This window comes from Dermacentor albipictus, chromosome 2 (genome assembly GCF_038994185.2).
Source record: "Dermacentor albipictus isolate Rhodes 1998 colony chromosome 2, USDA_Dalb.pri_finalv2, whole genome shotgun sequence".
Classification (NCBI taxonomy): Eukaryota; Metazoa; Arthropoda; class Arachnida; order Ixodida; family Ixodidae; genus Dermacentor; species Dermacentor albipictus.
Window position 1 is genome coordinate 182,840,603 of NC_091822.1, and position 26,322 is coordinate 182,866,924.

At 46.5% G+C, this 26,322-nt stretch overlaps 1 protein-coding gene across 4 annotated transcripts in view; it reads left to right on the plus strand.

The window, feature by feature from the left end:
- The first annotated feature begins 4,528 nt into the window (after window positions 1-4,528).
- Window positions 4,529-26,322, plus strand: part of LOC135920332 (lysosomal acid lipase/cholesteryl ester hydrolase-like) — a 36,293-nt gene continuing 14,499 nt past the window's right edge. Inside the window, exons 1-4 of one of the 4 annotated variants that reach the window (XM_065454565.2) lie at window positions 4,529-4,775; window positions 11,241-11,465; window positions 15,006-15,207; window positions 24,140-24,251. In XM_065454565.2, coding sequence (XP_065310637.1) covers window positions 11,319-11,465; window positions 15,006-15,207; window positions 24,140-24,251 — 461 coding nt within the window. In that variant the 5' untranslated portion in view covers window positions 4,529-4,775; window positions 11,241-11,318. Of the gene's footprint in view, window positions 4,776-8,510; window positions 8,713-9,715; window positions 9,739-11,110; window positions 11,130-11,240; window positions 11,466-15,005; window positions 15,208-24,139; window positions 24,252-26,322 lie in introns of those variants that run through there. The other 3 variants (XM_065454556.2, XM_065454547.2, XM_065454574.2) reach the window with 3 other exon arrangements.

A 26,322-nucleotide genomic window follows, 5' to 3' on the forward strand; every position in this document is an offset into this window, starting at 1 on the left:
GGCGTCTGCTAAAGGCGTGACAGTTGCGATCTTTAGTAGTTAAGTTTTTTTGGCTGAAATAGGCCGGAATTCATCGCGCTGAGGACATAAGCGTCAGCTTTTTGCATGCATGGAACCCGCTATAAACTCCACTGTATGTGTGTATATATATATATATATATATATATATATATATATATATATATATATATGATAGGGTTCAAGTTTTGCAATAATATCAGTCACTGGACTCCTTTGGTTTCTAAAGGCTGATTATCCTAAGCTTAAGTACGCGTCCTAGCAAATGTTCCGTATGATTCACACACCGAGCATTTATTTGACAAGTTTAAAATTATCACAGCTCACGAAATCTACAGGCGTCGACTTTTGCAGAAGGTTTATTACATGAACAGGAAAAACGATCTATCCCTTGTTAAATTATCATGCTTAGAAGAACGTGTCCCCTCACGTTTCACAAGAAACACAGAACCCTGGACTGTGCACCATTTTAGGACTAATTACAGCTCACAAATGCTAAAAAACAACTTACCAAGGCTTTTAAATGCTTACAACAAATCTGGCATTGATGTATATGCCCTTACCCCATCAGAATTTTCTCGACTAATTCAGTGTGACTAATATTAATGTTTATATGGCCATATATGTTTATATTTCAGAAGTGCAGATTAGATGAGTTTTACAGCTTTTTGTTCACATTTATATTACATATATATGTGCATATATGTTTTTTTTTTGTCTGTCATATGTGAAACAACTACTCACTTTTTATGCATTCTTGCAAAACTGTGTATATTTTTTTTTGTTAAAAACACGCGGCAGCTCCGCGCTGCCCATGTCTTGTGGTCATAGGGTGCAGGGTGTTTTTTCAAGCTGCACTTGCAGCTTTTCTTCCCTGTCTCCCCCAATCTATTGGAAATAAAGATATTCATTCATTCATTCATTCATAATTATCTCTTGTCTAATTAGAATATTGAGACACTTCATTGTGTATGCCTCTAGTGTCAAACGCATAATTATCGCAGCTTCCCTAGATTTGAAGAATTGTGAAGGCGTTTTCTGAAACACCCTGCATACGAAGCACTGAGCTGTCTAGTGTGGAAACAACGCAGTCCAAAAGCCGACATATGAGCTGATACGTACGCGGATGGGACAAAGGCTCAAAGAACGCGGAACTGTATTCTCCACAACAACAAACAATTGATGATAAGGAACTATATGTACTGCTTTTTATAGTGACTTAATATATCGGTATCTTTCGAGGCGCGGATGAGAAGAGAAATAGAAACAAAGAAGAAAGGCAAGCAGGTTAACACGAACAAAAAATCCGTTTTGTTACCACATACTGGGAGACAATGAAAGGTGAAGTTAAGAAGCAATAGAGAGAGCCAGAGTCAGGGGACTGGCCATTATTGTGCGCCGCATGACAAGAACTAAGGCATTTTATATATTTATATAACAACCGAAAATCAAAGTTTGCTAATAGCATTCATTCATTCATTCATTCATTCATGAAGGAAGGAAGGAAGGAAGGAAGGAAGGAAGGAAGGAAGGAAGGAAGGAAGGAAGGAAGGAAGGAAGGAAGGCGGGATTGAAAGAATGGATATTTAAGATAGGATGACGTTTTCACCAAAGTATGCTGGAAGAAGAAAATGGCAGAGTGACAAAAAAATAACAGGAAAGACAGAGACGTTAGCCAGAGTAAGTGTCCGTTCGGCTACTCTGGACTCGAGGAAAGGCAAACGGCAGAAAACATGGAGGAACGGGATAAAAGTTTATTAAAGAAAGAACTATTCAAACATTAATTCTACTTGAGTCTACTTTTTAACTAATTGTGTGTGTGATCACCGTAGCCTCCCTTCACTGTTTAAGAAATAAAAAAGCTGTTTCGGAAAGAGAAATATAAAGAAGGAAAGACAGTGAGGGTAAGCAAGATCCGAAGATCGGGTTTCGGCTCCCAGCGGCGGTAAGTTTTTTTTTTTTTTCACCATTTCGTTGCCAGTTTTCTTAGTTCCATTCCAATAACAAGATAACAGTTAATGCTTACTGTGCGTTTTCTGGCTTCATGGACTGTTCGCTTCACGTTGTTGTAACTAAGAAAAAAATGGAGCCCTTATAGGCTCCTTTTACATTTCTGTACATAATGCTGTAGAAGATATCTGAAGTGCGACTGTGAATACCCCGACCGCCGGATAAGACGGGTAATTCTGCAACAGGATACGGAACCGGACACAAGCGGAGGCTTGAAAGTATTGCATTTCGGGCAAACCCAAGGTTGCAGAGAAAGCGAGTAACGCGTTGGGCCGGACCACTGTAAAGTGCCACGTCCTGCTATCTATCGTCAACCCTTGCTCGAGTACCGCAAAAAGGCTTGCCTGTTTTGGCGAACACATGCAGAACAAGCATTCGCACATTCGAAAGTTTGCAAGGCCATGCTATACGCACGTGCCTTGGACTAGGGCAGTGCGGTTCGACTCGTGCAACAATCATGACTGCTAAAGTTCATCAGATCCCAATATGCATCACAGTTTATAACCTCCGAGCACAATTTGTACATCTGTGTCACCTCCCCAGTGAGTATATTACTGTTTTGCCGGCGCAAAGGCCTCAAGCCACATTTTCAAAATTTGTTGCGACATATCAAGGCAGCCTTCCATCGGGCTTTACACCTAGAGCAACACAACTGTTACCCCTGTGGTGCTTACGACAGCCGAAAGAGAGCCTCGAAATTCAGGGAATTACGAAGAAGAGCCGTAATTTAACAGCTGCGCTACGACAGTTGACATTGTCATTATTCAAGAAGGCATACGGAGAAATAAAGCTCCGACCCTGACCTGCAGGCCAAGGTCATCAAGAGAGCTGAAGAAGCCGCCCAGGCCCAGGGGCTCGTGGCTGCCTAAAAACAAGGTCATCAATACCTCGTTTTCAAATAAAGTCTTTACTCACTCACTTTCCAGATTTACACTGATGGATCTGTCTCAGCCACCAGCTCCACAGGCCCCATTGCCATCCCGGCCTTACAGGTCACAGTGGAGTTCAAAGTGTCCCACACAATGACCTCTACGGCAGAACCTGTCGCCCTACGAGCTGCTGTTAAATATATCGTGTAAGCACAACCTCGAAAGTGAGTAGTTTTTGTGAGCGCGTGGCTGCTCTTCAGAGTCTGCTATCAGCCCTACGACACAAGGTACATGAAAAACTGGTGTTTGAGATTATAGAAGTTATCCACGAAGCCCTCACAAATAGACATGATATCTTCCAATGGCTGCCGGGGCAGCATCGGTAACGACCTTGTTGATGATGCCGCCCGGTCATGCAGCCTATAAAAGAACGCAGACCATTCCCATACCTTTGTCAAGAACAGAGGCTGAGAGGGGTATTCGTTTACTTGCTCAAATAAGACTCGAACTTCGTGGAACCCCCCGATTGCCTCAAACTGTCATCTCCGCAGGCTTGATTTCTACACTGAAGCTGTAGATTCCATCGCACTTCTCTCACCGTGATGCAAACTTACTGTGCCGCCTCTTGCTAGGGATGGCTTTCACGAGTGCCTACGCATTCTTTATTGGAAAGCCAGGCACACCTATCTGTGACGCACGTAACTGAAGCGAGGATCGAATATGTTTTGCTATTACATCGTTATGACGGCGAACGCGACGTTCTTCAGAGAGTGTTAAACCACTTAGATGACAGCCTATCTTCACATACAAAGGTTCTTGAACCATAACCCTGCACCTCGCACGCTTAGAAAGCGGAGATTCATGAAATCGAATTGTCTCAGTGGCCGATTGTGGGCGTGAAGTGACGGACAACCACACGTGTTCCCACTGATAGAACCTTCATCTCCCTCTCCTTTCTTTCTTTTCATCCTTTAACCTCCTTCTTTCCGCGTAGAGCAGCGAACAGGACGCACGTCTGGGTTGACCTCCCTACGTTTTCTTCATTATTTTCCTCCTCAACCTCCTCCTTGGTCCAATCTCTCACCTACTGCTCTGTGCCGATACAATCATCAGTTTATATTTATAGAAACTCGTTGTTGGTTTCTCTTGATGTCGAGTTCTTAATCAAGCGTTAGTTTATTGACAAACAAATTAAAGATATGGTGCATGTATCGCCGTCTAGCCTCTGGGAAGCGCCTGAAAGAATCAATTCTGAAGCCCTTCTCTCTGAATTCATGTAACTAGCAAAAAGAAAAAAATGGAAGAAAATATTATGAGTCATTCCGGACTGTGAAGTTGGATGACCAGCGAAGCTGTGTGGCCCACGACAAAGAGGTGACACAGAATTTGGAACAAAGGTACGAACACATTTATTCTCTTGATCGGTTGTCATCGTGAAGAAAGGTGCGCACGCACATTTATTTTTATACATACGCGTTCATTCGTGTTATATATTTGTTATATACATTCGCGCTTTCATTTCGCTATATATTGAGGCATAGAATTTGACACCGAAATCACCGCACCGATGGGCAGTGGGCCAGTGCCTTCGCAGAGGGAGGGGCAGTATGGAACGTTCGCACGGTGAGCGGCATCGGAGTCAGCTGTGCAAGACGACGCTGACGAAGGCACCAACGATGTATTGAGGCCAGCAATTCGAGACCAAAATCACCGTACCGACTGGCAGTGGGCTAGCGCCGTCAGAGCCTTCGCAGAGGGAGGGGCAGTACGGAAACGCTGGCGTGATGAGCGGCAACGGAGCCAGCTGCCAAGAAGTCACGCCGAGATGCGCCAACGAGCCAGCTGTGGTAGACGACGACGACGACGAACGCGCGAGCAGTGAGTGGCCCGATCCATCAATGATGATGATAGTTTTTGCTCGCAGATTTATTGACGGACATGAAAAATGTACGGAACCCTAGCCATAAACTGCTTCGCTGTAAACAGAATGAGAACCACATGGCTCTGGACATATTTGGTTGAATAGCAAATCGCAAAGGGAATACAGGTACATTCACCAAAACTTTTGTCACTAGCAGTGGCTTGGTTAAACTTTAGTATGCCTTTCCAGTGCTGCCTGGCAAACCGGGGAAAGTCAACGGCCACCCATAGCGTCACCCATGCATCCCACACAGTAGCACGCTTCATTTGACAGCGCAAAGCTAATGTGCTCAAGTTGTTTCCCGTGCTGCAGTGACCTTGGTATCTTGCACAACAGCGGGCAACTGGTACACCTCAAGTGTACCAGAAAGTTTATTTGTATTTGGTATGACAATCAGAGCAAGATGTGCATAGCACATTCGAGTGCGTATTGCACATCGTATGTGACGCCTTTTGCAATGTACACTGCAAGACTTCGCTGCAACACCACGGTATTACTCCCGGAAATGGCAGTGACACCAGAAATCTATTCGTTGTTGACAACTTAAAACATGCACTTAAAATTCGAGCCGAAAGTCCTGACTGAAGTGCGAGCTTCTTGACTTAGCCCGAGGCGAAAGGGCTGCGGCGAGAAGACGCGAGACACTTACTTCAGTTGGTTTCATGGCGGAAGTGAAAAAAATGGCTGTGGCTTAGCTAAGGTTAAGCCCAGGATGCGAAGCATACTAGCCTTTATTTTAACGCGACAGCGTTAAGGAGCTCGTGTCGCAGAAAAGCCGGTGTCGTCGGCGTCGGCTCAGGCGTGCGGTGCTTGCTCAGGCGCACATTTCGTTGTCGCGCCGAACGCTGCGTTGCTCGACGCTCACCGCGTCCGATGCGGGGTGCGTAGTCGCTGCGCCGTAGCAAAGCCACCTAGAAACAGTCTCTGTAGCACGCCGCAACCTTCGCTTCTCATTCCAACGAGCAGCTCTGTCTCCAGGAGGCATCTCACCTCGTTAGTGTCTAGCAGAGGCAAGTGCAGCTGCTTATATACCGCCGCGACGCCGCGAGCGATGGCGCGAGTTGGAGCCCCGTTTCTCCTCTGTCGTGACGTCACGGTGTCACGTGGTATTGAAGGCGACACCGCCGCGCCTGAGGAGCTGGGTTGAGCTCTAGTAACATGCTTCGCATAAAAAATTCAAGGGGCACTTAGTTATCCCTACATGGATAAATGCGAAAGCATTGGGGCCATGTCAGCAGAAGCGTCGCGGCGTCACGTGAGCAATGGTGTTCGTCAGGGGGGCGCACAATGCAAGGTCATGGGTACAACTCCCCCAAAGGTCCTGGAGGGCAGTGCCTTAATTAACTATGCTTTACTTATCTTCGCCTTAATTAACACTAAAGTCATGCGTTCGGCTCCCTCCAAGGGTCCTGGGCGCCAGTGCCTTAATTAACTATGCTTTACTTATCTTCTCCTTAATTAACACTAAAGGTCATGGGTTTGACTCCCCTCAAATGTCCTGGGCGCCAGTGCCTTAATTAACTATGCTCAATTAACCTACTCAAGCAGAATCTAGATCAGCGCGTCGCAAATGGAACGTTCCCGCCCCGTGTTTGATGTCGAGGCTTGCCTCGTCGCGCTAGAGCACAACTGCTCAAGCTGAGGGTTGGTTGCGTGAACGTGCACGAACGTTTATACAGACAAGGGCGTGCGGAAAGTCCATTGTGTACGTCTTGTGGCTGCTACGAGACACTTCAGCACCTTATACTTGAGTGTCCCGCTTTCAGTGCGCAGCGCATGTCGCTAGTGAGAAACTATCATCTCCTTGGCCTGCGGTGTGCGACACTCGAGGAATGTTTATACCCCAGTGGCTGTGCATCTAAACGTGATCAGGCCCATCATGCCCTACTAACCTTTATAGACCTAACTAACTTAGGTTCACGTTTGTAGCATGAACATTCAACACTCTGTAGCAGCGTGAGCTTCAGTGACCGGCCCTATTGTGTGTGATCAGTACTGTACCCTAATGCTTCTTCCTTCGAAAATGGGAGGTGCGGGTTCAAACACCTTGTAGTGTATATTGTGAACCGCTGATTACGAGCAGGTGATTACTTCAAACGGTGATTACGTGCAGCCATGGATGTGATTGATAATTGTGGAGGCTGTTCGACGCGGCGTCGCTTTAATTCCGGCTGCAGAGTTCTACTTTAGTCTTTAGATTTGTCCTGTTGCAGTGTTCTACTTTGGTCTTTAGATTTGTCCTGTTGCTCTCCTTTCCTCTTTCCTTTTTCCTCCCCTCCTTCCTATCTTCCATTTCTGTGTTGCTGTCACCTCCCTTCAGAAGAGTAGGCAGGCGTTGTGCCCCTTCCGGTGGCAGTTGCCAGCCTGCTCCTCACTTTCCCTTTCCTGTTACCTGTGTATATGTGTATATGTGTTCAAAACAAATCATAATAATTATCTTCACCTTAATTAACACCAAAGATCGTGGGTTCGACTCCCCCGAGAGGTCTCGGGTGCCAGTGGCTTAATTAACTATGCTTTACTTATCTTCGCCTTAATTAACACTAAAGTTATGGGTTCGACTCCATCCAAAGGTACCGGGTGCCAGTGCCTTAATTAGCTATGCTTTACTTATCTTCGCCTTAATTAACACTAACGTCATGGGTTTGAATCCCCCAAAGGTCCTGTGTGCCAGTGCCTTAATTAACTATGCTTTACTCATCTCCCCCTTAATTAACACTAAAGGTCGTGGGTTCGACTCCCCCCAAATGTCCTGGGCGCCATTGCCTTAATTAACTATGCTTTACTTATCTTCACCTTAATTAACACCAAAGATGGTGGGTTCGACTCCCCCGAGAGGTCTCGGGTGCCAGTGGCTTAATTAACTATGCTTTACTTATCTTCGCCTTAATTAACACCAAAGGTCGTGGGTGCGACTCCCCCGAAAGGTCCCGGGTGCCAGTGTCTTAATTAACTATGCTTTACTTATCTTCGCCTTAATTAACACCAAAGGTCGTGGGTGCGACTCCCACCAAAGGTCCTGGGTTCCAGTGTCTTAATTAACAATGCTTTACTTCGCCTTAATTAACAACAAAGGTCACGGGTCGACTGCCTCCGAATATCTAGCTAGGGTTCGTAGCCTTTTTGGACCATCGTGTGGTCACGTCAACGCCGACAACGCTGGATTTTCCGCCTCATGAGCCATATAATTCCCTCGCATTAATAACGTTAATAAGGCTGTATCTCAAACTTCCTGAAGCCGTTCAAGAGACGGAACCCCTTTGGAAAGCCGGTGTGTTTCGCTTTTGTCTTGCTACGAGCAGGCATGTTTCTGTGCGTTAGTAAAGACTCGATGTTTTGTTTTATTATTGGGTTTTAGAGGCTCGGGCACGAGCGGGCTGTGGTTGTCCTTGACAGCTTTTACTCCTTGGCTTGAGGAAGGGTGCGCTCTCTTTCTCTCCCACAGGCACGCGCACGCGTGCACTGACATAATCCGTATTGTGCCTGCGGCGACCCAGCGACTGCGCCAAACGTGTATTTAGCCGTCGACGGAAGGATGCCAGTGTTTCGAAGGCCAAGCCATCCCTGAGAGGATAACACGGAAGGGGAGAAGAGAAGATGAGGGCTGGTGGAGAACAGCGACAACCACTATACCGTTTCTACATACGCCTCTCCCTCTTTCCCTTCAAGAGGCGCGAGGGTCGCCCGAGACCCGCCGACCGAACGAGGGAAAAGGCTGATATGCAGTAGTGGCCTGACACCCCTCTGTTAGCGTCGACCGATTCCGGGATAGCGGCGGCTTCGAGCCCGGTTTGTTTTTCATCCCGGAGCGATTGTAGTCGCCAAATCGCCGTCCGGTGTGGACGCGAAATCAAGTGTTTGTCGTCGTCAGCGGAGTGCCAGCTTATCAGTTAGGTGAGAGGGCTTGACTTTTCAATTATTTCACGCTTTGGGATGACAAACATTAATTTTTGGTGCATAAGTGTAAAGTGTAAGTTGTACGTGGTGCCTCTGATTTAGCGTTCTGGGAGACCATCGCTTTAGCATTCCGTAACAGAAACCGCAAGTCTGAAACCACGTTAACGCTGTGTCAGTATTACTCAGCAGTGAATTCCCGATTACCAAGGTTACTTTTGCCGGAAGTTCGCACCACTTGTAGAAAAAAGCACGTTGGAATTAAGACGGTTGCGCTTTAGGTAATAGAAACAATCAGGCTAGACTTCTCGTTAATACTCGTAAGGCTCTTAGCATGCCACGTTCCTAATACAATTGAGTTCACGTAGCGCATCTTCTTGGTTCGAGCTTGCTGTACGTACGGTGTGTCTAGCATTCAGCGTTTTGTTTTTGTGTTCCACCGAACCGAAACCACTTCAAAGCGAAACCAATGCACGCATGTCGAGGGTCGCTTTATTTACCTCGTTCAATTGCGTGCAACATTATGTTGGTTAACTAACTGTGGCACGAATGTGGTCACGTACTCATAACTATTTAGACAAGAAAGCTAAAAGAACACCGTGACCGTAAGCACCTCTGAAGGTTTAGCAAATTAGGCCCTTACAAACTATATACAACAGTGAAATGTTCGTTTTCGGCAGTCACTGTGCCAAATGCAGTGGCATTCATTTCGCCGGAAAAAAAATTATGAGCTAAGCGTCAAGGTTTGACTAAGTGGCGGTCACGAGCCCTTAGATAATGTGAAACGCAACACGCGAGCCTATGCGTCATCTGTTGCCACCGCGCTCGGTTTTCTCCCAGCGTATTACATACTATCGCTCGAAGCGCGGTTGCTCGCAGTTTCCTCTTTCTAAAATAACTGGCGTAGTGGCACAAGGTCGGAACTTGAGTCTTCGCCTCATTTTGCCGCACCGAGTGGGCAAGGGGCGCATACTACTAAGAGACGTTTGTGCAGTAACTTATGCCGACACAAGACCAGGAGAGTGCGTAAGTTTAAATCCCTGTATAGTAACATTATAGCGTTCCTTTACCTATAGTGCTCGGCGACTGAAACGCGTTACTCTGAGTGCATGACTGCCGATCGTTTTTTGCACCAACCGTGGGCCCTGCAGGGACGCCGAGCTGACACACCGTGGTATGTAATCAAAGGGAGTACCTTTGTGACGCATTGTTCCTGCATTTCGTCTCACAGCGATGTCGCAGCGGTCACCGGTGGTGCAAAAAGAAAGAGGGGGCAGCCACGTACTTAAGTACCGCGTTTCGATAGCTGAGAACTGTACCTAGGTTCTCAGATGGCGTTGCCTCACTTATTCGCCGACGCAGCACTAATAACGAGCTAAACAAAAAAGGTGCCAGCAAATTTCACCGATTCCTCGTGCTTTGAATTGCACCGACATCAGGGCCGGTGCAATGTAAGGATTTCTTTAGCTTGACTCTTTTCTTCTATATTTTACCTGCCTTTCACTGCCCGTCGATGCCGGTGACAGCGTGAGCGGAGCGCCACTAATAGCACTGACCAAGAGCGAAAAAGAATAGCGTCGGAACACAATCGTTAAATTATACAAGCCCGGAACACTCTCAGAGTGGACGCGGTCAACCCGCTCATTTGCTTGCTTGCTCGCTCCTCAAAAAATAGTGCCACCTTCTGAATACTAACTTCTACACACTTTGTTGTTCTGTATACTTAGTGTTGTACGGAATCGTTGGCGTTTTCGGTTATGTGGCAGAGCCTCTCGCATAGTACCCGATAGAATTTCAGCGTCACAGGAGAGTATAGGCTTACGACGTAGTATACTATCAAAGCATATCCAATAGATAGTTTGCACAGACGTCACCGCGGCCGACATCTTTAGGTGCTAGCAGCTCGAAAGGAGTGTAATCAAGAAACGTGACATCATGGTGCGCCCATCTTTTGTTGAACGGCACAGGGATAACATTGATAACCCGGTGAAAACAGTCACCGTCAATAAGCAAAACAATGTGCGCGTGATAATACAATGCACTGACATCATCGTGGCGGCCATGTTCGGGTACTAGCGCAGTGAGAGCCACGTCAGTGACGTCACATGAAAACAGTCTATAAAGGTGCAGCCGGTGGCACATGATCTTGCTGATCACTTGCATTCTCTCGATTAAACAAAAGATAAAGATAAGCGAAATGAAGGGACTTCCACTGCAGCTCTCTTGCAGCTTGCTACTCCATTACTGATTCATTCAACGGTCGAAACATTTAATGTCATCCTGGCAACATTTTATTCCACGACGCATGCCAGGCAAGAAAATAAATAAGTGCGGGGCTCATTGGGCATTAAGCGCCATAGCTGAGCTCACTGCACCGAATATAGATTTGAGCGGGTTCCATGCGCACCTCCTGAAAAGCACGTAACTCAAGTGCCGTAGCATCACGCGTGTCGAATGCCACCGATAACATGCAAAAACTGTTCTCCAGTTTCAATTGTTCGACGGGGGACGCGCTCTTTCTTTTCTAGATAAACAGCTGGGCGTCCTTAGTCGCTGCTGCGGCGCGGCAAGAGCAGCCTGTCTCGGGTCACACGGCGAGCTTGAACATGGCGCTGCTCGTGATCCAGGGCACATGCCTCACGCTCACCGCCGCTGCTCTGCTGCTGCTACTGCTGCCTGTCCGTGGTGATGGCTGCCACGTCCGGGGTTTCGAAGGTGCCGCTCCAGTCGACCCAGATGCATGCAGGAATGTTGTGAGTGCACGACTCGGAATGAATCACGGTAGTGTTTGTAGAGGTTGCTATGGTTGTGGGGGTAATGGTCATGTTGATTCGTGCCTGCTTAGCACTGGCATGTCTGTGATTCTGCAATCGCTCCACTTCAGGGCCTCTTCCCAGATCACCAAGACGTTTCTGCATTTGTCCGCCAAGTTAGCGTCAAGCAAATACGCAAGCTGAAGGCTCGGGCCACTTTCGGAGCCATTCGTGGTCGCGCGGTGAACAGTGATTGTTGCACAGAGGCATGTGCGAATCCTCTTTTCAAGCTATCTAGTAGGCTCTTCCATTCGCCAATAAGGCGCCAGCATGATTGGAGGCAGTCCACTTCTACGTGGTGATGAATAGGGAAAGGGGGTTGACTAACGCACATTTTTACTAAAACAAAGAGCTTGAAGAAGCTGACAGAAGCGTAAGGCACAGGTTCTGCTTTAGCACCTCTGGCTTGAATATCTTGGATGGAAACTGACGGCGCCTAACTTGGTAACTGAATCCTTTCACCTATATGCAGCGCTGCAAACACATGAAAAGATTTATTCTATAGTCAATTTGTACCAGTTTGTTATGGTAATTAGCCACCCGTCTTCGTGGGCCGGTTCCAAGGACCATAGAAGTTGATTTTGGTGTGAGTTGGTGCCCGTGTTTCTTGCGTTCTTTCGTGGTTGCATAGTGCTGTCCCAAGCAAATGTCGTACATTTGATTTCCCATTGAGCTGCCTGCAGTGAGGTGGTCAACTTACGCAACACTGTCGCGAAGGCATTATTGTAAAGCAAGCACGAAAGGGTCTGTCAAGTGCCATGAAACCTTTCTTTCTTTTCCTATGGAATGCGATTTTATTATAGCACGTCGCTGTACTAAGGTGATGATAACGACGATAACAGCTAAAATGGATGTGGTTTCCCTCGAATGTTCTATACATGCGGTGCTTCAAAGTGGCATTCATGTAACGAGTCTTGTGCGGAAAGGGACAGTCAGAGATGTCTGGTGGGTAATGTACATGTATTGAACTTTTTCCTGAGACTGCAAATGACAAGGGTGACGTATTTGATATTGCAGACTCAGCACTGGTACTAACGTACTTTCTAGAGAGCACAACACTGTTCGGTACGCGCGTGAAATCTAATCAGGCACACCTCCTTTGCCGTATGCGTAAAATTCACAACTTCCAGTAAATTTTGTGTGCTGTAAGGGCCAAACATCGTATATCACCTTCGTCCTCGTCACATCGTTGCCGTCAACGTCTGACAAAGTGCATCCGTCTCAATTGATGTTTACATTACGCCTAGGCTTTTGACTAGTGTAGCGCATCAACATAAACGCTGCATAAGGTTGCAGGTTGTATAACATAAAAATAAACACATGAACACGCAAGAATGTGAGTGTATCTATATAGAAACATTATTTGACAGGAAAATATTTTAAGGAGGGGCGGTCAGAGCCCCCAGTCCAGGGCTCCACTGGCCTCTGCCGGCTGCTTGACCAGGCTAATTAAGGACTTTTGTCCTGCGAAATCGGAGCGGGTGTGCTGTGCCTCCCACTGCTCCATTGTGTTATTGCTATGTGGCCTATGAGGGCGCTTAAAGCACTGCCAGGTTACATGTATTGGGGTGGGCATGCCACCGCACCAAGGGCAGTTGGCCCTACAGCGAGTGGAATACGTGGCGTTCAGCAATTTCAGGTTGGGGAATACTCCAGCCTGTATTTTGCGCCAATCGGTGACGATGTATAGATTTTAATTTATCGCTTCCCGAAGGTTTCGCATCATTTAAATTTTAACATCTCTCACTTTCCCCCAGTGCAGGGTAGCAAACTAGACGTGCGTCTGGTTAACCTCCCTGCCTTTACTCTCTTCTATATCTCTCTCTCTCTCTTTCTCTCTCTCCGTCTTCTTTATTTTTAATTCTCCGCACAAGCCTGCGCGCACACCTACATCAGAGTCCATATAAGGATTCCTGCGATACTATCTCAGGCGATGTTAGCCTATCTTTCTTATTTCAATCGACGACGCAGATACCTTAGAACTCGCATTCAGAATACGTATAGCGATAATTTTTGGAATGAAAACTCAAACAGTCGATGACTCTTGGGTAGGAAGGCTCTCACCTGCCTATGTGTGCTCTTGCACTGTTTGGATATGATAAGGATGAGCCGGTCTAATGCAGAGACACTGGAGATTTTAAGGGCCCGGTGTTTCTCTCTGAATCGATAACATTCTTATCCTCACCCGACCGCCGTGGACTCGCTCAAGGCCAGCTGATAAGGCGAGCACTCAGAGTTGCAGTTGAGTGTTGGCGAGGGCATCCAAGCCTTCTTGCTGCAGACAATGTTGCCTCTGTCACAGTGGACTCCTCATTGTATTCTGTAGTCTGTTCGTAAGCTTTTCATCGGAACACAGTGCTATCTTCACTGCGCCATTGATGATAAACACTGTGGTTAGCGCTTGCCGAAATTCGGTTGCGCGGAGCACTTGCGGGTCGCACCTACACAAAGTGAAAAGGGGACGCATGTGTACAATCTGGTGGAAAACGAGCTCATGAGATTGAAGCGCCCTGGCACGAGGCTGTTATTTTTAAAGGTCAACTCTACAATCTCTAAGTGTATAAGTGCATCGTATCTATAATCCTACGCAGCTATAGGGTAACGCAACTGCTTCGTGTAAGATGACAGCGTTCACCAGCAGCCTCAAAGGAATCTACACGCGCGAAAGAACTTATTACTGGACTAGTTGTCGAAATCTGAAAGCATGAACCAAGTGCACACTTAAAAAGTAAGTGCGTTAATGTCGACAACAATCAAATGCCAATTTCCCAGATGAGAGCATACGCAGGAGGCATGTGGCATGCCACATGGCGTCCGATACGACATTCGTCAGATCGGAAATATGGCTGTTTATGCTGCCGGAATGTTTCGTTCAGTGCGGTTAGTGTCACAATAAGTCGTACGTAGGAGCGCACGCGGAATCGTACTATGTTTCCTTTCCTTAAGACAATTGAAGCGCAGAACGCCCAGAATTTGTGGAAGAGCGCGAGATTCTCATTGACAGATTGAAACACAGAGTGGCTCTGTGAGCGACCGCGGATGACTTAATCTTCCCATCGGTACACAGAATACTCAGGAAAAAAGTGTTTCGCATCCTCCGTAAGTTTCTGAGACACTGATATATTCTATAAGTGGTGATGTTTAGCAAGTAATACTAAATGTTACCGATCATTTCATGCAGTAGGCATTCTCATCGGCCACTGGGTGAGCTCGTTAGAGTGGTGGTATTCTACACCTGCTGCTTATAATCGCCTTGATCTCTCTTGATAGCGTTTGACTTGCTCACGATGCGATTAACTCTGTGGCATGTTTATCCCGCAATTTAAAGGTGACGCTCAGCTGTGGGCATGCCTCTGCAACGTTAGAGCCGCTCTTAGCTAGCCCCATCCTCTTCCTCTACGCAGACGACCGACGTGAATACCTATTCATTGTGCTTCATCTTACTTCCTTTTTATTTTATTTCCTTCGGTTCGTTCTCAGACGGAAATTATCAGAAACAAGGGCTACCCCGTGGAAGAGCACAGGGTGACGACCAGCGACGGCTTCGTCCTCAACATCCAGCGCATGCCGGACGGTCACAAGCAGCGGCCCGCCAAAGAGCCGAAGCCGGTAGTCTTCCTCCAGCATGGCCTGCTCAGCTCTTCGGTTGATTGGGCCATCAACTATCCCCCAGAGAGCCTCGGTACAGTGGTGAACTGACCGTTTCTATATTTATCAGCGATTAACAGTGGCCGAACAAAGGAAAAGAACGAAAGACTAGTGCGACGATGGGATAACGAGAACATTGATGCAGGCATGACATAGAGAAAATAGGCGATTTATCGTGTCTGCTGCTTGCCTTTTTTCTCTCGGGGTTTGAGCAGATTACGTTTATTTCTCTTTTTTTTAATATGCTATCTACCAGTCAGTGCAAGTGAACACAATTTGAAGGGGAGTTGTCTTCGTCTCGAGTTCTCGGCCTGACGCGGACAAGTTCCTTTGTTGGAACGTGAAATATAGGTGCAGCCGTGAGCAAAAGTATACGGAGCAGGGTTTGTGCGATAAAACTCATTTTCTCCTCTGTCATTGAATGCAGCTTGACATTAAAGATTGCAGTCTGACCTTGGCATTACGAATTTTCTAGTGCACTTGTCAGTTTCCGTTTATGCGTGTTATTTACAATGAAATTCTGTTTTTTTTTTTCGATGTCTTGGTGGTGCGTATATTTTTGCTCACGGGTGTAGATATAGGACGAAGCTTCCTTCGTTCGGCAGCTGTTACTCCAGCCTCCATCTTACTGCGAACCTTTGGAGTTGTTTCCAGGTTACCAGTGTCAAACCAGACACGAAAATTTGTTTTGGTTATACTTTTTAGTGTCATCAACATGTGACACTAGCAATCATCCGGAATGATACAAGTATTAGGGAGAATTCACTGGACATTCCATCGTAAGTAGAATACAGGTCGAGCCACAGCACGGGTATGGCTGCACCGGGTGTCATTTTAGGCAGTGCCTAAGCCCTCACTTTTACATATCACGTAATCTAATCAAGAACCGCGATACAAAAATCGAAAATGGAAGCTACAAGGACGACGGAAAACTTGGTTAGCCCACAGTGTTCTTGGTGAAAACGATTAAGAAACTGAAAGGTTATGAAAGAAGCGGGGAAATAAAGAAATGCACCCACGCCGTCACTAAGCGTGCTACAGTTGCCTTACAAAAAATGAATTGACACTTTATAGAATATCCTGTGGAATATTTCTATCGACACTGCATATAGAATGGTTGATAAAAGTATGAAGCAATATCTACAAAGAGTCAAAATATTCTATATGGATCTGTGTATACACATTTACTAGACGATAGCCCATTAAAGAAGTGCAAGACCAGAAGCCATTAGGTTATCTATAACAGTCTATGTGATTTCTGTGCAGACTTTTTATCGATAATAGCCTATAGAATGTGTAAGCTCCATCAGTTCTTTGACCATTTATAGACAATTTTATCAGCGAGGAGGAATGTAGCCCGGAACCAGCGCGTCGCGCCGCTCTTTTCCTCGCACTGGTATGGGCGCATTCCGCTTTCTCCCAGCTCAACAAAAAACAAAACAAATTGGTGGCATAACACAGGCACAAAAATTCTGCGCAGACAACCTAAGTCAGTCAGACTAAACTAAGACAGCGAAATTCAGGCCTCATTGTAATTTACAGTTTCTAACATGTCACAAGCCACAGCTGTAGCTCACCCTTCCACAAACAGCAACAAAATCGTAGATAATAGTTACTGGAGAAATTTCTAACCAATACACGAGGTATTTTATTACTTTTATGCTGTCTTTATCATTTTATTTATCAGAATACACAAACTACTTGAAATACACCGCACAGGCTAACCTAAAGACTTCGGGTCAACTCACTGCTGGCGTTAGGGAAAGAGTACCGACACCATTTATTGTTATTCTTAACACAGGCCCTTGATGACCAACTTGCAATATTAAGTTGGAATAGATTCAGCGCTATTTGTTATTACCGTGTGGTTAATATCAAGCACTACAGTGAAACATTTGTCGACGTGCACTGCCTTGATTCTTAGTAAGCACTGTCAGGATTGGGGGCTCAATCCCTTCGTCCGTGGTCCTTTGCCAAGATTGGAGTACGGCATGAATTCGAAGGTAGCTGGCCCATGCCGTCGTCCAACTTATTTACGCTGAGATCGTTGATGAAGTGAAGAACTGCTTCTCATCGAGAACGAGGAAAAAGGGGTTTATTTACAGAAAATTAACTCAGTCTAACATGACTGTTTGAGAAAAATAGTATTAGTCCAACAGGACTGCATGAGAGAAGTGAACCAGTCTAACATGACTGCTCAAGAGAAGTGCGTCCAACAATCGCACAACCACAGTTTTTATACACTCGATCCGCTGGTCCTACGACGCGGCGGCTGTTCGTTTACACACCACCAACTCGCAGCTGCTCTGAAGACCAGTTTTCAGACACAAAGGCACACACATTCCGAAGCCCAAGCGACGGCGTTGAAGGTGGTGCCGTTCCGGAAAATCGACGCCGCTCGAGGGACGCTCGTTGTTTTGCAACATGCTGAACCGTGAGAGCGCAAAAATAAGACGTTCCCGCGGTAGCTTCTTCAGGCGTGTCAGATCAGCGCCGCGTTGAGGAACTCTGGAATCATTGTCCACACACCAAACTCGTCTTGTCACAATGTCGAAGCGGGCTGGAGGAAGGCGGCGGATTCCAGCGCAAAGGTCGCTTCTTTGAACGCCTCGCAGCTGCAGCGGCGGAGAGCGGGAGGTGCGCGTCTTGCACCCCTTGTCGTAATCGGGTGGCAAGGTGACAATCTTGTTGTGCAACCCGCCGTTCTTTACAGCGCCTCCATGGCCCCAAAAGTCTCGACTGTCTAGCGCTGACAACCGCTAGGCAGGAAGAGAACGGCTGCTGGTCAGGGGGGGATTGATGTCTTGGCTCGCAGCGACCACCTGTGCATTGATGTCACCGCCCCAAAACATCCAACAAGGACAGGCAACTGCAAAATGAACCCCACAACACGGCTCTGCGCCGAGATGACGTGCATTGGCTCTCACTTTAGACTCGCTAGGCTTCAAAAAAAAACAACAACAACATAAGTGCAGAAACAAAAAAAAATGCTGCATTTCACTATGCCAATTTCTGAAGCAAATTCCTGCTGACAAATTCAGCAATCATGGAGGGAATCCTGCTAAATGAGAGGGGATCTTCTTCGCTTAATAAATTTAACACTAGTAACCCTAAAATTTAGGCGGGACCCTCAAACGCAGAATTCAAATTAGCCTGCTCAAACCATCCGCATTGCTATGCAACTTTCCCTTCTTATATCTAACGGAGAAGTTGTACTCTTGGAGAGTGAGGCTCCATCGGAGCAAGCGGCCGTTTTTGTGTGACATTTGATTGAGCCACGTCAGAGGACAGTGGTCGGTCTCGAAGATGAACTTCGCTCCGTACAAATAACACGACAACTTCTGGGCGGCCCAAACCAAACAAGCGCATTCCTTCTCTGAAGCGCTGTAGGCTTCCTCTCTTACATTTAGTTTACGGCTGGCGTAGAGGATAGGATGCTCCTCGTTATCGTCGCCGACTTGACTAAGTACCACGCCCATACCTCTGTCGCTTGCGTCGCATTGAACTATGAATTCCTTTGTGTAGTCTGGCGCGCGAAGCACAGGGCGAGAAACCAATAGCGTTTTCAAACTTTGAAAAGCGTTCTCTTTGTCCTTATCCCAGTGTACGTTACTCGGTGCTCCCTTTCGGAGGGCGTCTGTTAATGGACTTGCCAATTGTGAGTAATTCGGAATGTACCGTTGATAGTACCCCACAAGTCCCAAAAATGAACGAACGTCCGTTTTCGTGCGCGGCTGAGAAAAATCTCCAATCGTAGCTATTTTCAGCTCAGCCGGCCGTCTCATGCCCTGACCAACAACATGGCCCAGATAAGTAACCTGCGAACAACCAAACCTACACTTTTCCGCTTTCATCGTTAAGCCGGCTTCCCTCAACCGTGAGAACACCTGTTTGAGGTGCGATACGTGTTGTTCCCAGCTGTCCGAAAAAATGGCCACATCATCAAGATAAGGTAAGGCGAACTCCTGCAAGTCCTTTAGGACAATATCCATTAACTTAGAGAAGCTAAACGGCGCGTTCTTCAGCCCGAAGCTGAGTGCGAGAGGGCGAAAAGTGCCTACAGGCGAGATGAATGCGGCATAGCGGCTGGCACTTTCGGAAAGGGGAACTTGCCAGTACCCCCGCACGAGATCTATAGTTGAAATGTATTTAGCAGCGCTAACTCTTTCAATTCGTTCCTCAATGTTGGGTATCGGGTACAGCTGATCCCTAGTGATCGCATTTAACTTCCTGTAGTCAACACACGGACGAGGGTCCTTGTTAGGGGTTTCTACGAGTATTAGCGGTGACGTGTAGTCACTCTCAGCGGGCTCAATAACTCCCAACTCTAGCATGCGCTGTATCTCTGCCTCCATAATCTCTCTCTGTCTTGGAGACACCCTGTAAGGTTTTGATCTTACTGGTTCGGCAGAGGTCAGCTCAATTTCATGCGTTATCAGTTCGGTTCTACCCGGCCGATCGCTGAATCTGTCGAGATATTCCCCTAACACCCCTTTTAGCTCATCTAGCTGCTCGGGTCTTAGAGCATGCGAGCTTACCGAGTGTTCTACTACTTCTTCTAGGCCGATTTCAGAGTTGGAGGTTGCCCTATCCTCCTTAAACTTGGTACCAATGCCATCCGGCTCTTTGACAGTATAGTTAACGACTCCGCTCCGCTCTACATACGGCTTCATCAAATTACAGTGATATATCCTCACTTCCTTCCTGCGACCGGGCATTCTCAAAGCATAGTTAGTTTCTGAAAGTTTGTGCAACACTTTAACGGGCCCGTCCCAGTGAACTTCAAGCTTGTTCTTTCTTGAAGGTTTGAGGATCATTACCTGGTCTCCGGCGTTAAACGTACGAAGCCTCGCATTCCTGTCGTAATAGAATTTGGCGTTCTTTTGAGCTAGTGCCATGTTCTTTCCGACTAGTTCTTGGGTTGCGCTTAGCCGTTCCAGTAAATTTAGCACGTATTCAACCACGGTTGGACTCTCCCCTCTTTCCTCCCACATCTCTCTTAACATTCTCAGTGGAGAACGGAGTGTCCTCCCATACACTAGTTCTGCTGGTGAGAACCCTGTCGCTTCATGTGGAACCGTTCGCAAAGCAAACAAAGTTGCCGGCAGACAGTTCTCCCAGTCCTCCTTGTGCTCGTAACAGAGCGCACGCAAAACTCGCTTAAGCACCGAATGCCACCTCTCTACACTGTTTGACTGAGGGTGATAGACAGAACTGTGAATTAACTTTACCCCGCACTTTTGCAAGAATGTGGAAGTCAGTGCACTCGTGAATACTGACCCTTGATCTGCCTGAATTTCGGCTGGAAACCCAACTCGTGCAAACACTGTCAAAAGCGCGTCTACTACTTCAGTGGAGCTGAGCTCTTTCAAAGGGATTGCTTCTGGAAACTTGGTAGCCGGACACAGCATGGTAAACAAGTACCTGTAGCCTGATTTTGTTTTTGGAAGAGGCCCTACCGTGTCTATTACAAGCCGTCTGAAAGGCTCTGTTATTAAGGGCACTACCTTCAGTGGAGCTTTCCAAGTCTCTCCTGGTTTACCAGAACGCTGGCAGGCGTCGCATGATCTTACAAAGTTTTCTACATCTTTGAAACAGCCAGGCCAGTAGTATTCCATAAGCAATCTTTCCTTTGATTTGTTTATGCCTAGGTGGCCGGACCACCCATTTCCATGACAAAGACTCAAAAGGTCCTCCCTATACTTAGTAGGTATGACTAACTGATCTAAAATCCTACCCTTTCGATCTCTGTAATGCCGATACAACAATCCTCCTTTCTCATGTATCGTTACGTTGCGCCTAGCAATGCCTTCTTTAGCTGTGTCCCGTAATTTAGCTAAGCTCTCATCATTCTTTTGCTCAGCTGCCAGTGACTCTCTATCCACGCGTAAGAGTTGATCAAAGTTCTTTGAGGCCGGTGATAATAACGACCCTGTCTCGCTTGGGAGCGCGTCTGCATGCTCTTCCTGCAGGCTAGAACTCTGACACTCTAGTGCTACGCTCTCATTGAGCTGGTCAACTGGCAGGCTCTCCTCAACTGTTCTTTTGTCCGTCGGGCCTAGCTCGGATTCGGGTATTGAAGCTATCCCCTTTTCTGCTTCAGCTGGAGGAGCTTGAGCATTTTCAGCCGAAAGCGCCGCGATCTTACGAGCTTGGCCTCTGATCAATGCCTGTACTATGCCCTCTCCCAGTTTGAGCCCTCTGTCACGCAGTAACTGATTCGAACGATTCGAAAAGATGTAGGGATACTGCAGTGACAAAAATTTGGAAACTGCAGCCTCAGTCTCTAGCTCCCCGAATGGTCCACTGATTTTGACTTTGGCCATGGGCAGACACACGCTGTGTTCTTCTACAACCTGTTTTATCCATGCTACTTCTCCGGTGAAGTCCTCTACCAACACGTAAGACGGATGGACAATGTCCAGCGTGGCGGCACTGTCTCTTAGCACTCGGCATGGTTTTCCATTAACTTGCAGGTCGTGGAGATATGGACATAAAAGTTCCATATTCTCATCCTTTTCCTCCACGTAGGAAAAAACTACGCTTGGCTTCTCGCAGTTTACAGCTATATGTCCCAGTTTGTGGCATTTGTAACAGCGAATTGGTCTGACAGATTGGAATTTTCTTTTCTGTTCTTTTTGTGCGGTTTCTCCGTTAACTTTCTCCTCGCTCTTTTCTGCGGGCTTTTCCGCCATGTCTACAGGCTCGGATCGTCTAGCTTGCGCACCCTTTTTGAACGGAAATGGCTTCCGCGGTCCATTTCGACCGTCCCAGTTTCCCTCCTCGGCGTTCAACTTTCTACGGGTTGCGTACTCTTCGGCTAATTCAGCCGCCCTTTCCACAGTGTTTACATTACCTCTATCTTGCACCCACAGTTTCACAGCTTGGGGAATGGTTTTGTAAAACTGCTCTAGACACATGCATTCAATGATCATGTCTCTGCTGTCGTACGCTTCCGCGCTTTTAAGCCACTCGACTAGGTTGGCCTTTAAGCTATATGCAAACTCCGGATAGCCCTCGCTATCTTTCTTGCCTGTGCTCCTAAACCTTTGCCGAAAAGCTTCGGCTGAAAGGCGGTATTTCTTCAGGAGACTAGCCTTAACTTTCGCATAATCATATGCATCCTGCACACTCAATCTGGCGATTACTTCCGCCGCCTCACACGGCAACATAGACAGCAACCGCTGTGGCCATGTACTCGGACCGAAGTTCATCTTTTCGCAAGTCCTTTCAAAATTGCTTAGGAACAAGCCTATGTCGGTCCCGACCTCATATGGCTTTAATAGCCTGTCCATGCGGTACGATTCTGCCTCACTTGATCGACCCAGAGCTCCTTCACTTCCTTGAGACAACTCCAAACGTCTGTTTTCAAGTTCAAGTTGCATTTTTGTTATCTCGCGATCTTTATCGCGTTCCTCTCTCTCTCGTTTTTCTCTGTCTCGTTCTTCTCTTTCTTTTTCCCGTTTCTCTCTCTTTTTGAGAAGTTCCAATCCCATTTCAATATCTTGCTCACTGGCCTGATTGGAAATTAGCTCCAATAATTCCGATTTGAGCATTTCCTTGCGTACATCTAGGCCCAGTTCCTCACCAACAATCAACAACTCGTCTCTCAGCAGTGTCCTTAACTCCATGACTGCTGCTTTACTGCCTTGATTCTGCTCTCTAAATCTAGCTAGGAAAACACAACCTAGCTAACACACAACAATCTAGCTTCCCTACTGTTCTAAACAGAACAACCACAAAATGAAGCCTAGAGAGTCAAAGCAAAAACCAAGCACTCACCACAGATACAGCACCATGTCGCAAAGTCCATCTCACCGCTGTCAGCCAGTTGTCAGGATTGGGGGCTCAATCCCTTCGTCCGTGGTCCTTTGCCAAGATTGGAGTACGGCATGAATTCGAAGGTAGCTGGCCCATGCCGTCGTCCAACTTATTTACGCTGAGATCGTTGATGAAGTGAAGAACTGCTTCTCATCGAGAACGAGGAAAAAGGGGTTTATTTACAGAAAATTAACTCAGTCTAACATGACTGTTTGAGAAAAATAGTATTAGTCCAACAGGACTGCATGAGAGAAGTGAACCAGTCTAACATGACTGCTCAAGAGAAGTGCGTCCAACAATCGCACAACCACAGTTTTTATACACTCGATCCGCTGGTCCTACGACGCGGCGGCTGTTCGTTTACACACCACCAACTCGCAGCTGCTCTGAAGACCAGTTTTCAGACACAAAGGCACACACATTCCGAAGCCCAAGCGACGGCGTTGAAGGTGGTGCCGTTCCGGAAAATCGACGCCGCTCGAGGGACGCTCGTTGTTTTGCAACATGCTGAACCGTGAGAGCGCAAAAATAAGACGTTCCCGCGGTAGCTTCTTCAGGCGTGTCAGATCAGCGCCGCGTTGAGGAACTCTGGAATCATTGTCCACACACCAAACTCGTCTTGTCACAATGTCGAAGCGGGCTGGAGGAAGGCGGCGGATTCCAGCGCAAAGGTCGCTTCTTTGAACGCCTCGCAGCTGCAGCGGCGGAGAGCGGGAGGTGCGCGTCTTGCACCCCTTGTCGTAATCGGGTGGCAAGGTGACAATCTTGTTGTGCAACCCGCCGTTCTTTACAGCACCCGCTCGTTCCTACGGGCCTTGACGTAGCGATGAGTATCAGTGGATTGCCCGGGTTTCGCTCGGTGGCGATCAAGGTTGATAAGCGTTGGTATATATCTGATAATACCACTATTCGCTCAGCGATTTGAACCTCAGCCTTGTCCTTCGGTGGCTATTGATATGCGGTAGAAAGGCACGGAAGTTGCGTTGATTTTGCTTTGCTGAATAATTTATTCTATTTTGTTGAGTGAATAATCTGCGCTACAGCCCTGCAAGTACGCGTAGCTCGATAAAAAAGAAAGCACCAGCAGTTAAAACTACGCTGGCAGCACATTAGCATAATAACCTTGCGTCTTTTTTCTTTTTCAGCATACATCTTGGCAGACGCCGGTTACGACGTCTGGTTGGGAAATGTTCGCGGCAACACATACACCAGCCACGTCAAGTACACGCGGAAGGATAAGGAATTCTGGGACTTTAGGTATGTTTAACATCGGAAGTTTACTATATCTTATCTGCGTTAACGTATCGGCATAACCATTTTTCGGAGTCAGTGGACAACACCGCGCATTTTGCCTTCCCCTTGACAGAAGGTCAGTCGACCAACCCGAATGTCGGTCGACTGCATTCGTACGGTTGGGAATGCGAAAAACGCGTGGGGCACGAGCTCTAATCCCAGGTGGCCAAAATTATTTCAGAGCCCTCTATGCGCACATTTTGTCCAGATTTCTGTGGCTCATTTTCATAAAATATCTTGAAGAAGACGAGTTACCACTTGACTGGAAAGCAGTTCACGAAGGCCCTGTGCATGAACAGGACCATGGAAATGCTTCTTATTATCGTGCCGTATCTCTAATAAGCATTGTTTGTAATGCTAGTGAACATGTCCTGTTTATTAGTATTATAAGCTAACTTTTATCATTTTACTTACCAGCCAGCAGTGCGTCTTTCGGAAGCGTTTTTTTCTTCTTTTTATTACTCAGCTCACCAAGCTAACGCGTGACCTCTTAAGTGCACTAGATAACCGATTGCGAGTTGATTCTATGATCGCGGAGTTTTAAACAAGTGCATTTGACGTTGCTTTCCATCCTTTTCTGCGAAAATTGCGGTGGTATGATAGTGACGAAAAAAAATTATTACTTCAACCTAAGAATTCAACGGGTTGCAATTGATGGTGTGTTTTCTAATGATGCTGATGTACTCTCTGGTGTTTCGCAAGCATCCGTACTTGGTCCGGGATTATTCTTGATATTTATAATGAAATTTGCTATGACATTGCTTGAAATATACGTTTATTTACGGACGATTGCGTGCTGTATAGGGTTGTTAATGATGCGAATGATAGTGCCAAATTACAGAAAGATTTGAACATCATTCTCGCATGGTGTCGCAAATGGGGCATAAATATTATCGAACAAGAAGCTGTCCACATGTGTATCTCTAGAAAGAAAATGCCCCACAAATTGTCTTATGATTTTAACGGTACGAAACCGAGCTCTGTATCCGAGTCTGAATGCCTCGGAGTGTATATATCCCGACATCTGAGTTGGCATCGCAATATCGACTATGCAACGGCAATAGCATGTCGAGGTTTAGGTTTTCTAAGCCATATGCAAAGTAATTTCCTTCAGAAACTAAAGATTTAATATTTGAAACTAATGTTCGCCGAGCTACACAATATGCTTCTTCGGTATATGGTACACTCGGCTTCAGATTGGCATAGATAAACTAGGAGTGCAAAATGTAGGTGCCCGCTATGTTTTAGTAATTATTCAAGAAATTTCAGCATGTCTCGTGTTAAGTGTACTCGTGGGTGGCAGTTACTCGCGAAGCGTATGCAGATGCTTAAACGTAAGTTTCTACATGACATCTTTTATTGTAAAACTGGCATAAACAGTAACTTATATATGTTTTGACCAACTTATGTGTCATTGTGTAGGGATCAAGCGGTTAAAATTAAGAAAATCTCTTGTAGTACAAATTTGTTCAAGAATTCTTTTTTTTCATACGTCTATAAAAAGGAGGGACTCATTATCGGAAGAAGTTAAATCAATTATGTCCAACGAGCTATTTGCGTCATCACTGTCATCTCCTTGTGTTTTAAGACTGCTTGGTGTTGGTCCCAATTGCTTTGATTGCTTCTGACATGCTCGTATTTATCTGCCTTGCATTCCACCCCTCCTCCCCTACTGTAATGCCACTGGGTGCTGTGGGTGAAGAGTTCAATAAAAAATATATATAACCTTCGAGAACAAAGGCTTGGCGTAACTTTGGCACGTTAAGCTCAACGGTCTGCACAACAAATCCTAGTGTTTCTGACAAGTTAACGTAGCCTTAAGAAGGCAGCAATATGCGCAATTTCTATGTCATAAAATGCAATAAAACAGAAATATAAGTTAGTGGCGTGAATGAAGAAAAAATAAGGTGTCGCCCACTTTCAGCCGCTAATCCTTTTATTAAAGGTCGTAAGGCAGGGCAGGATTAGTGACTCGCATAGCAATTATCGCCAAATTATTAGTGGCAGTCAACGGATGATATTCTTCTGATTTCCT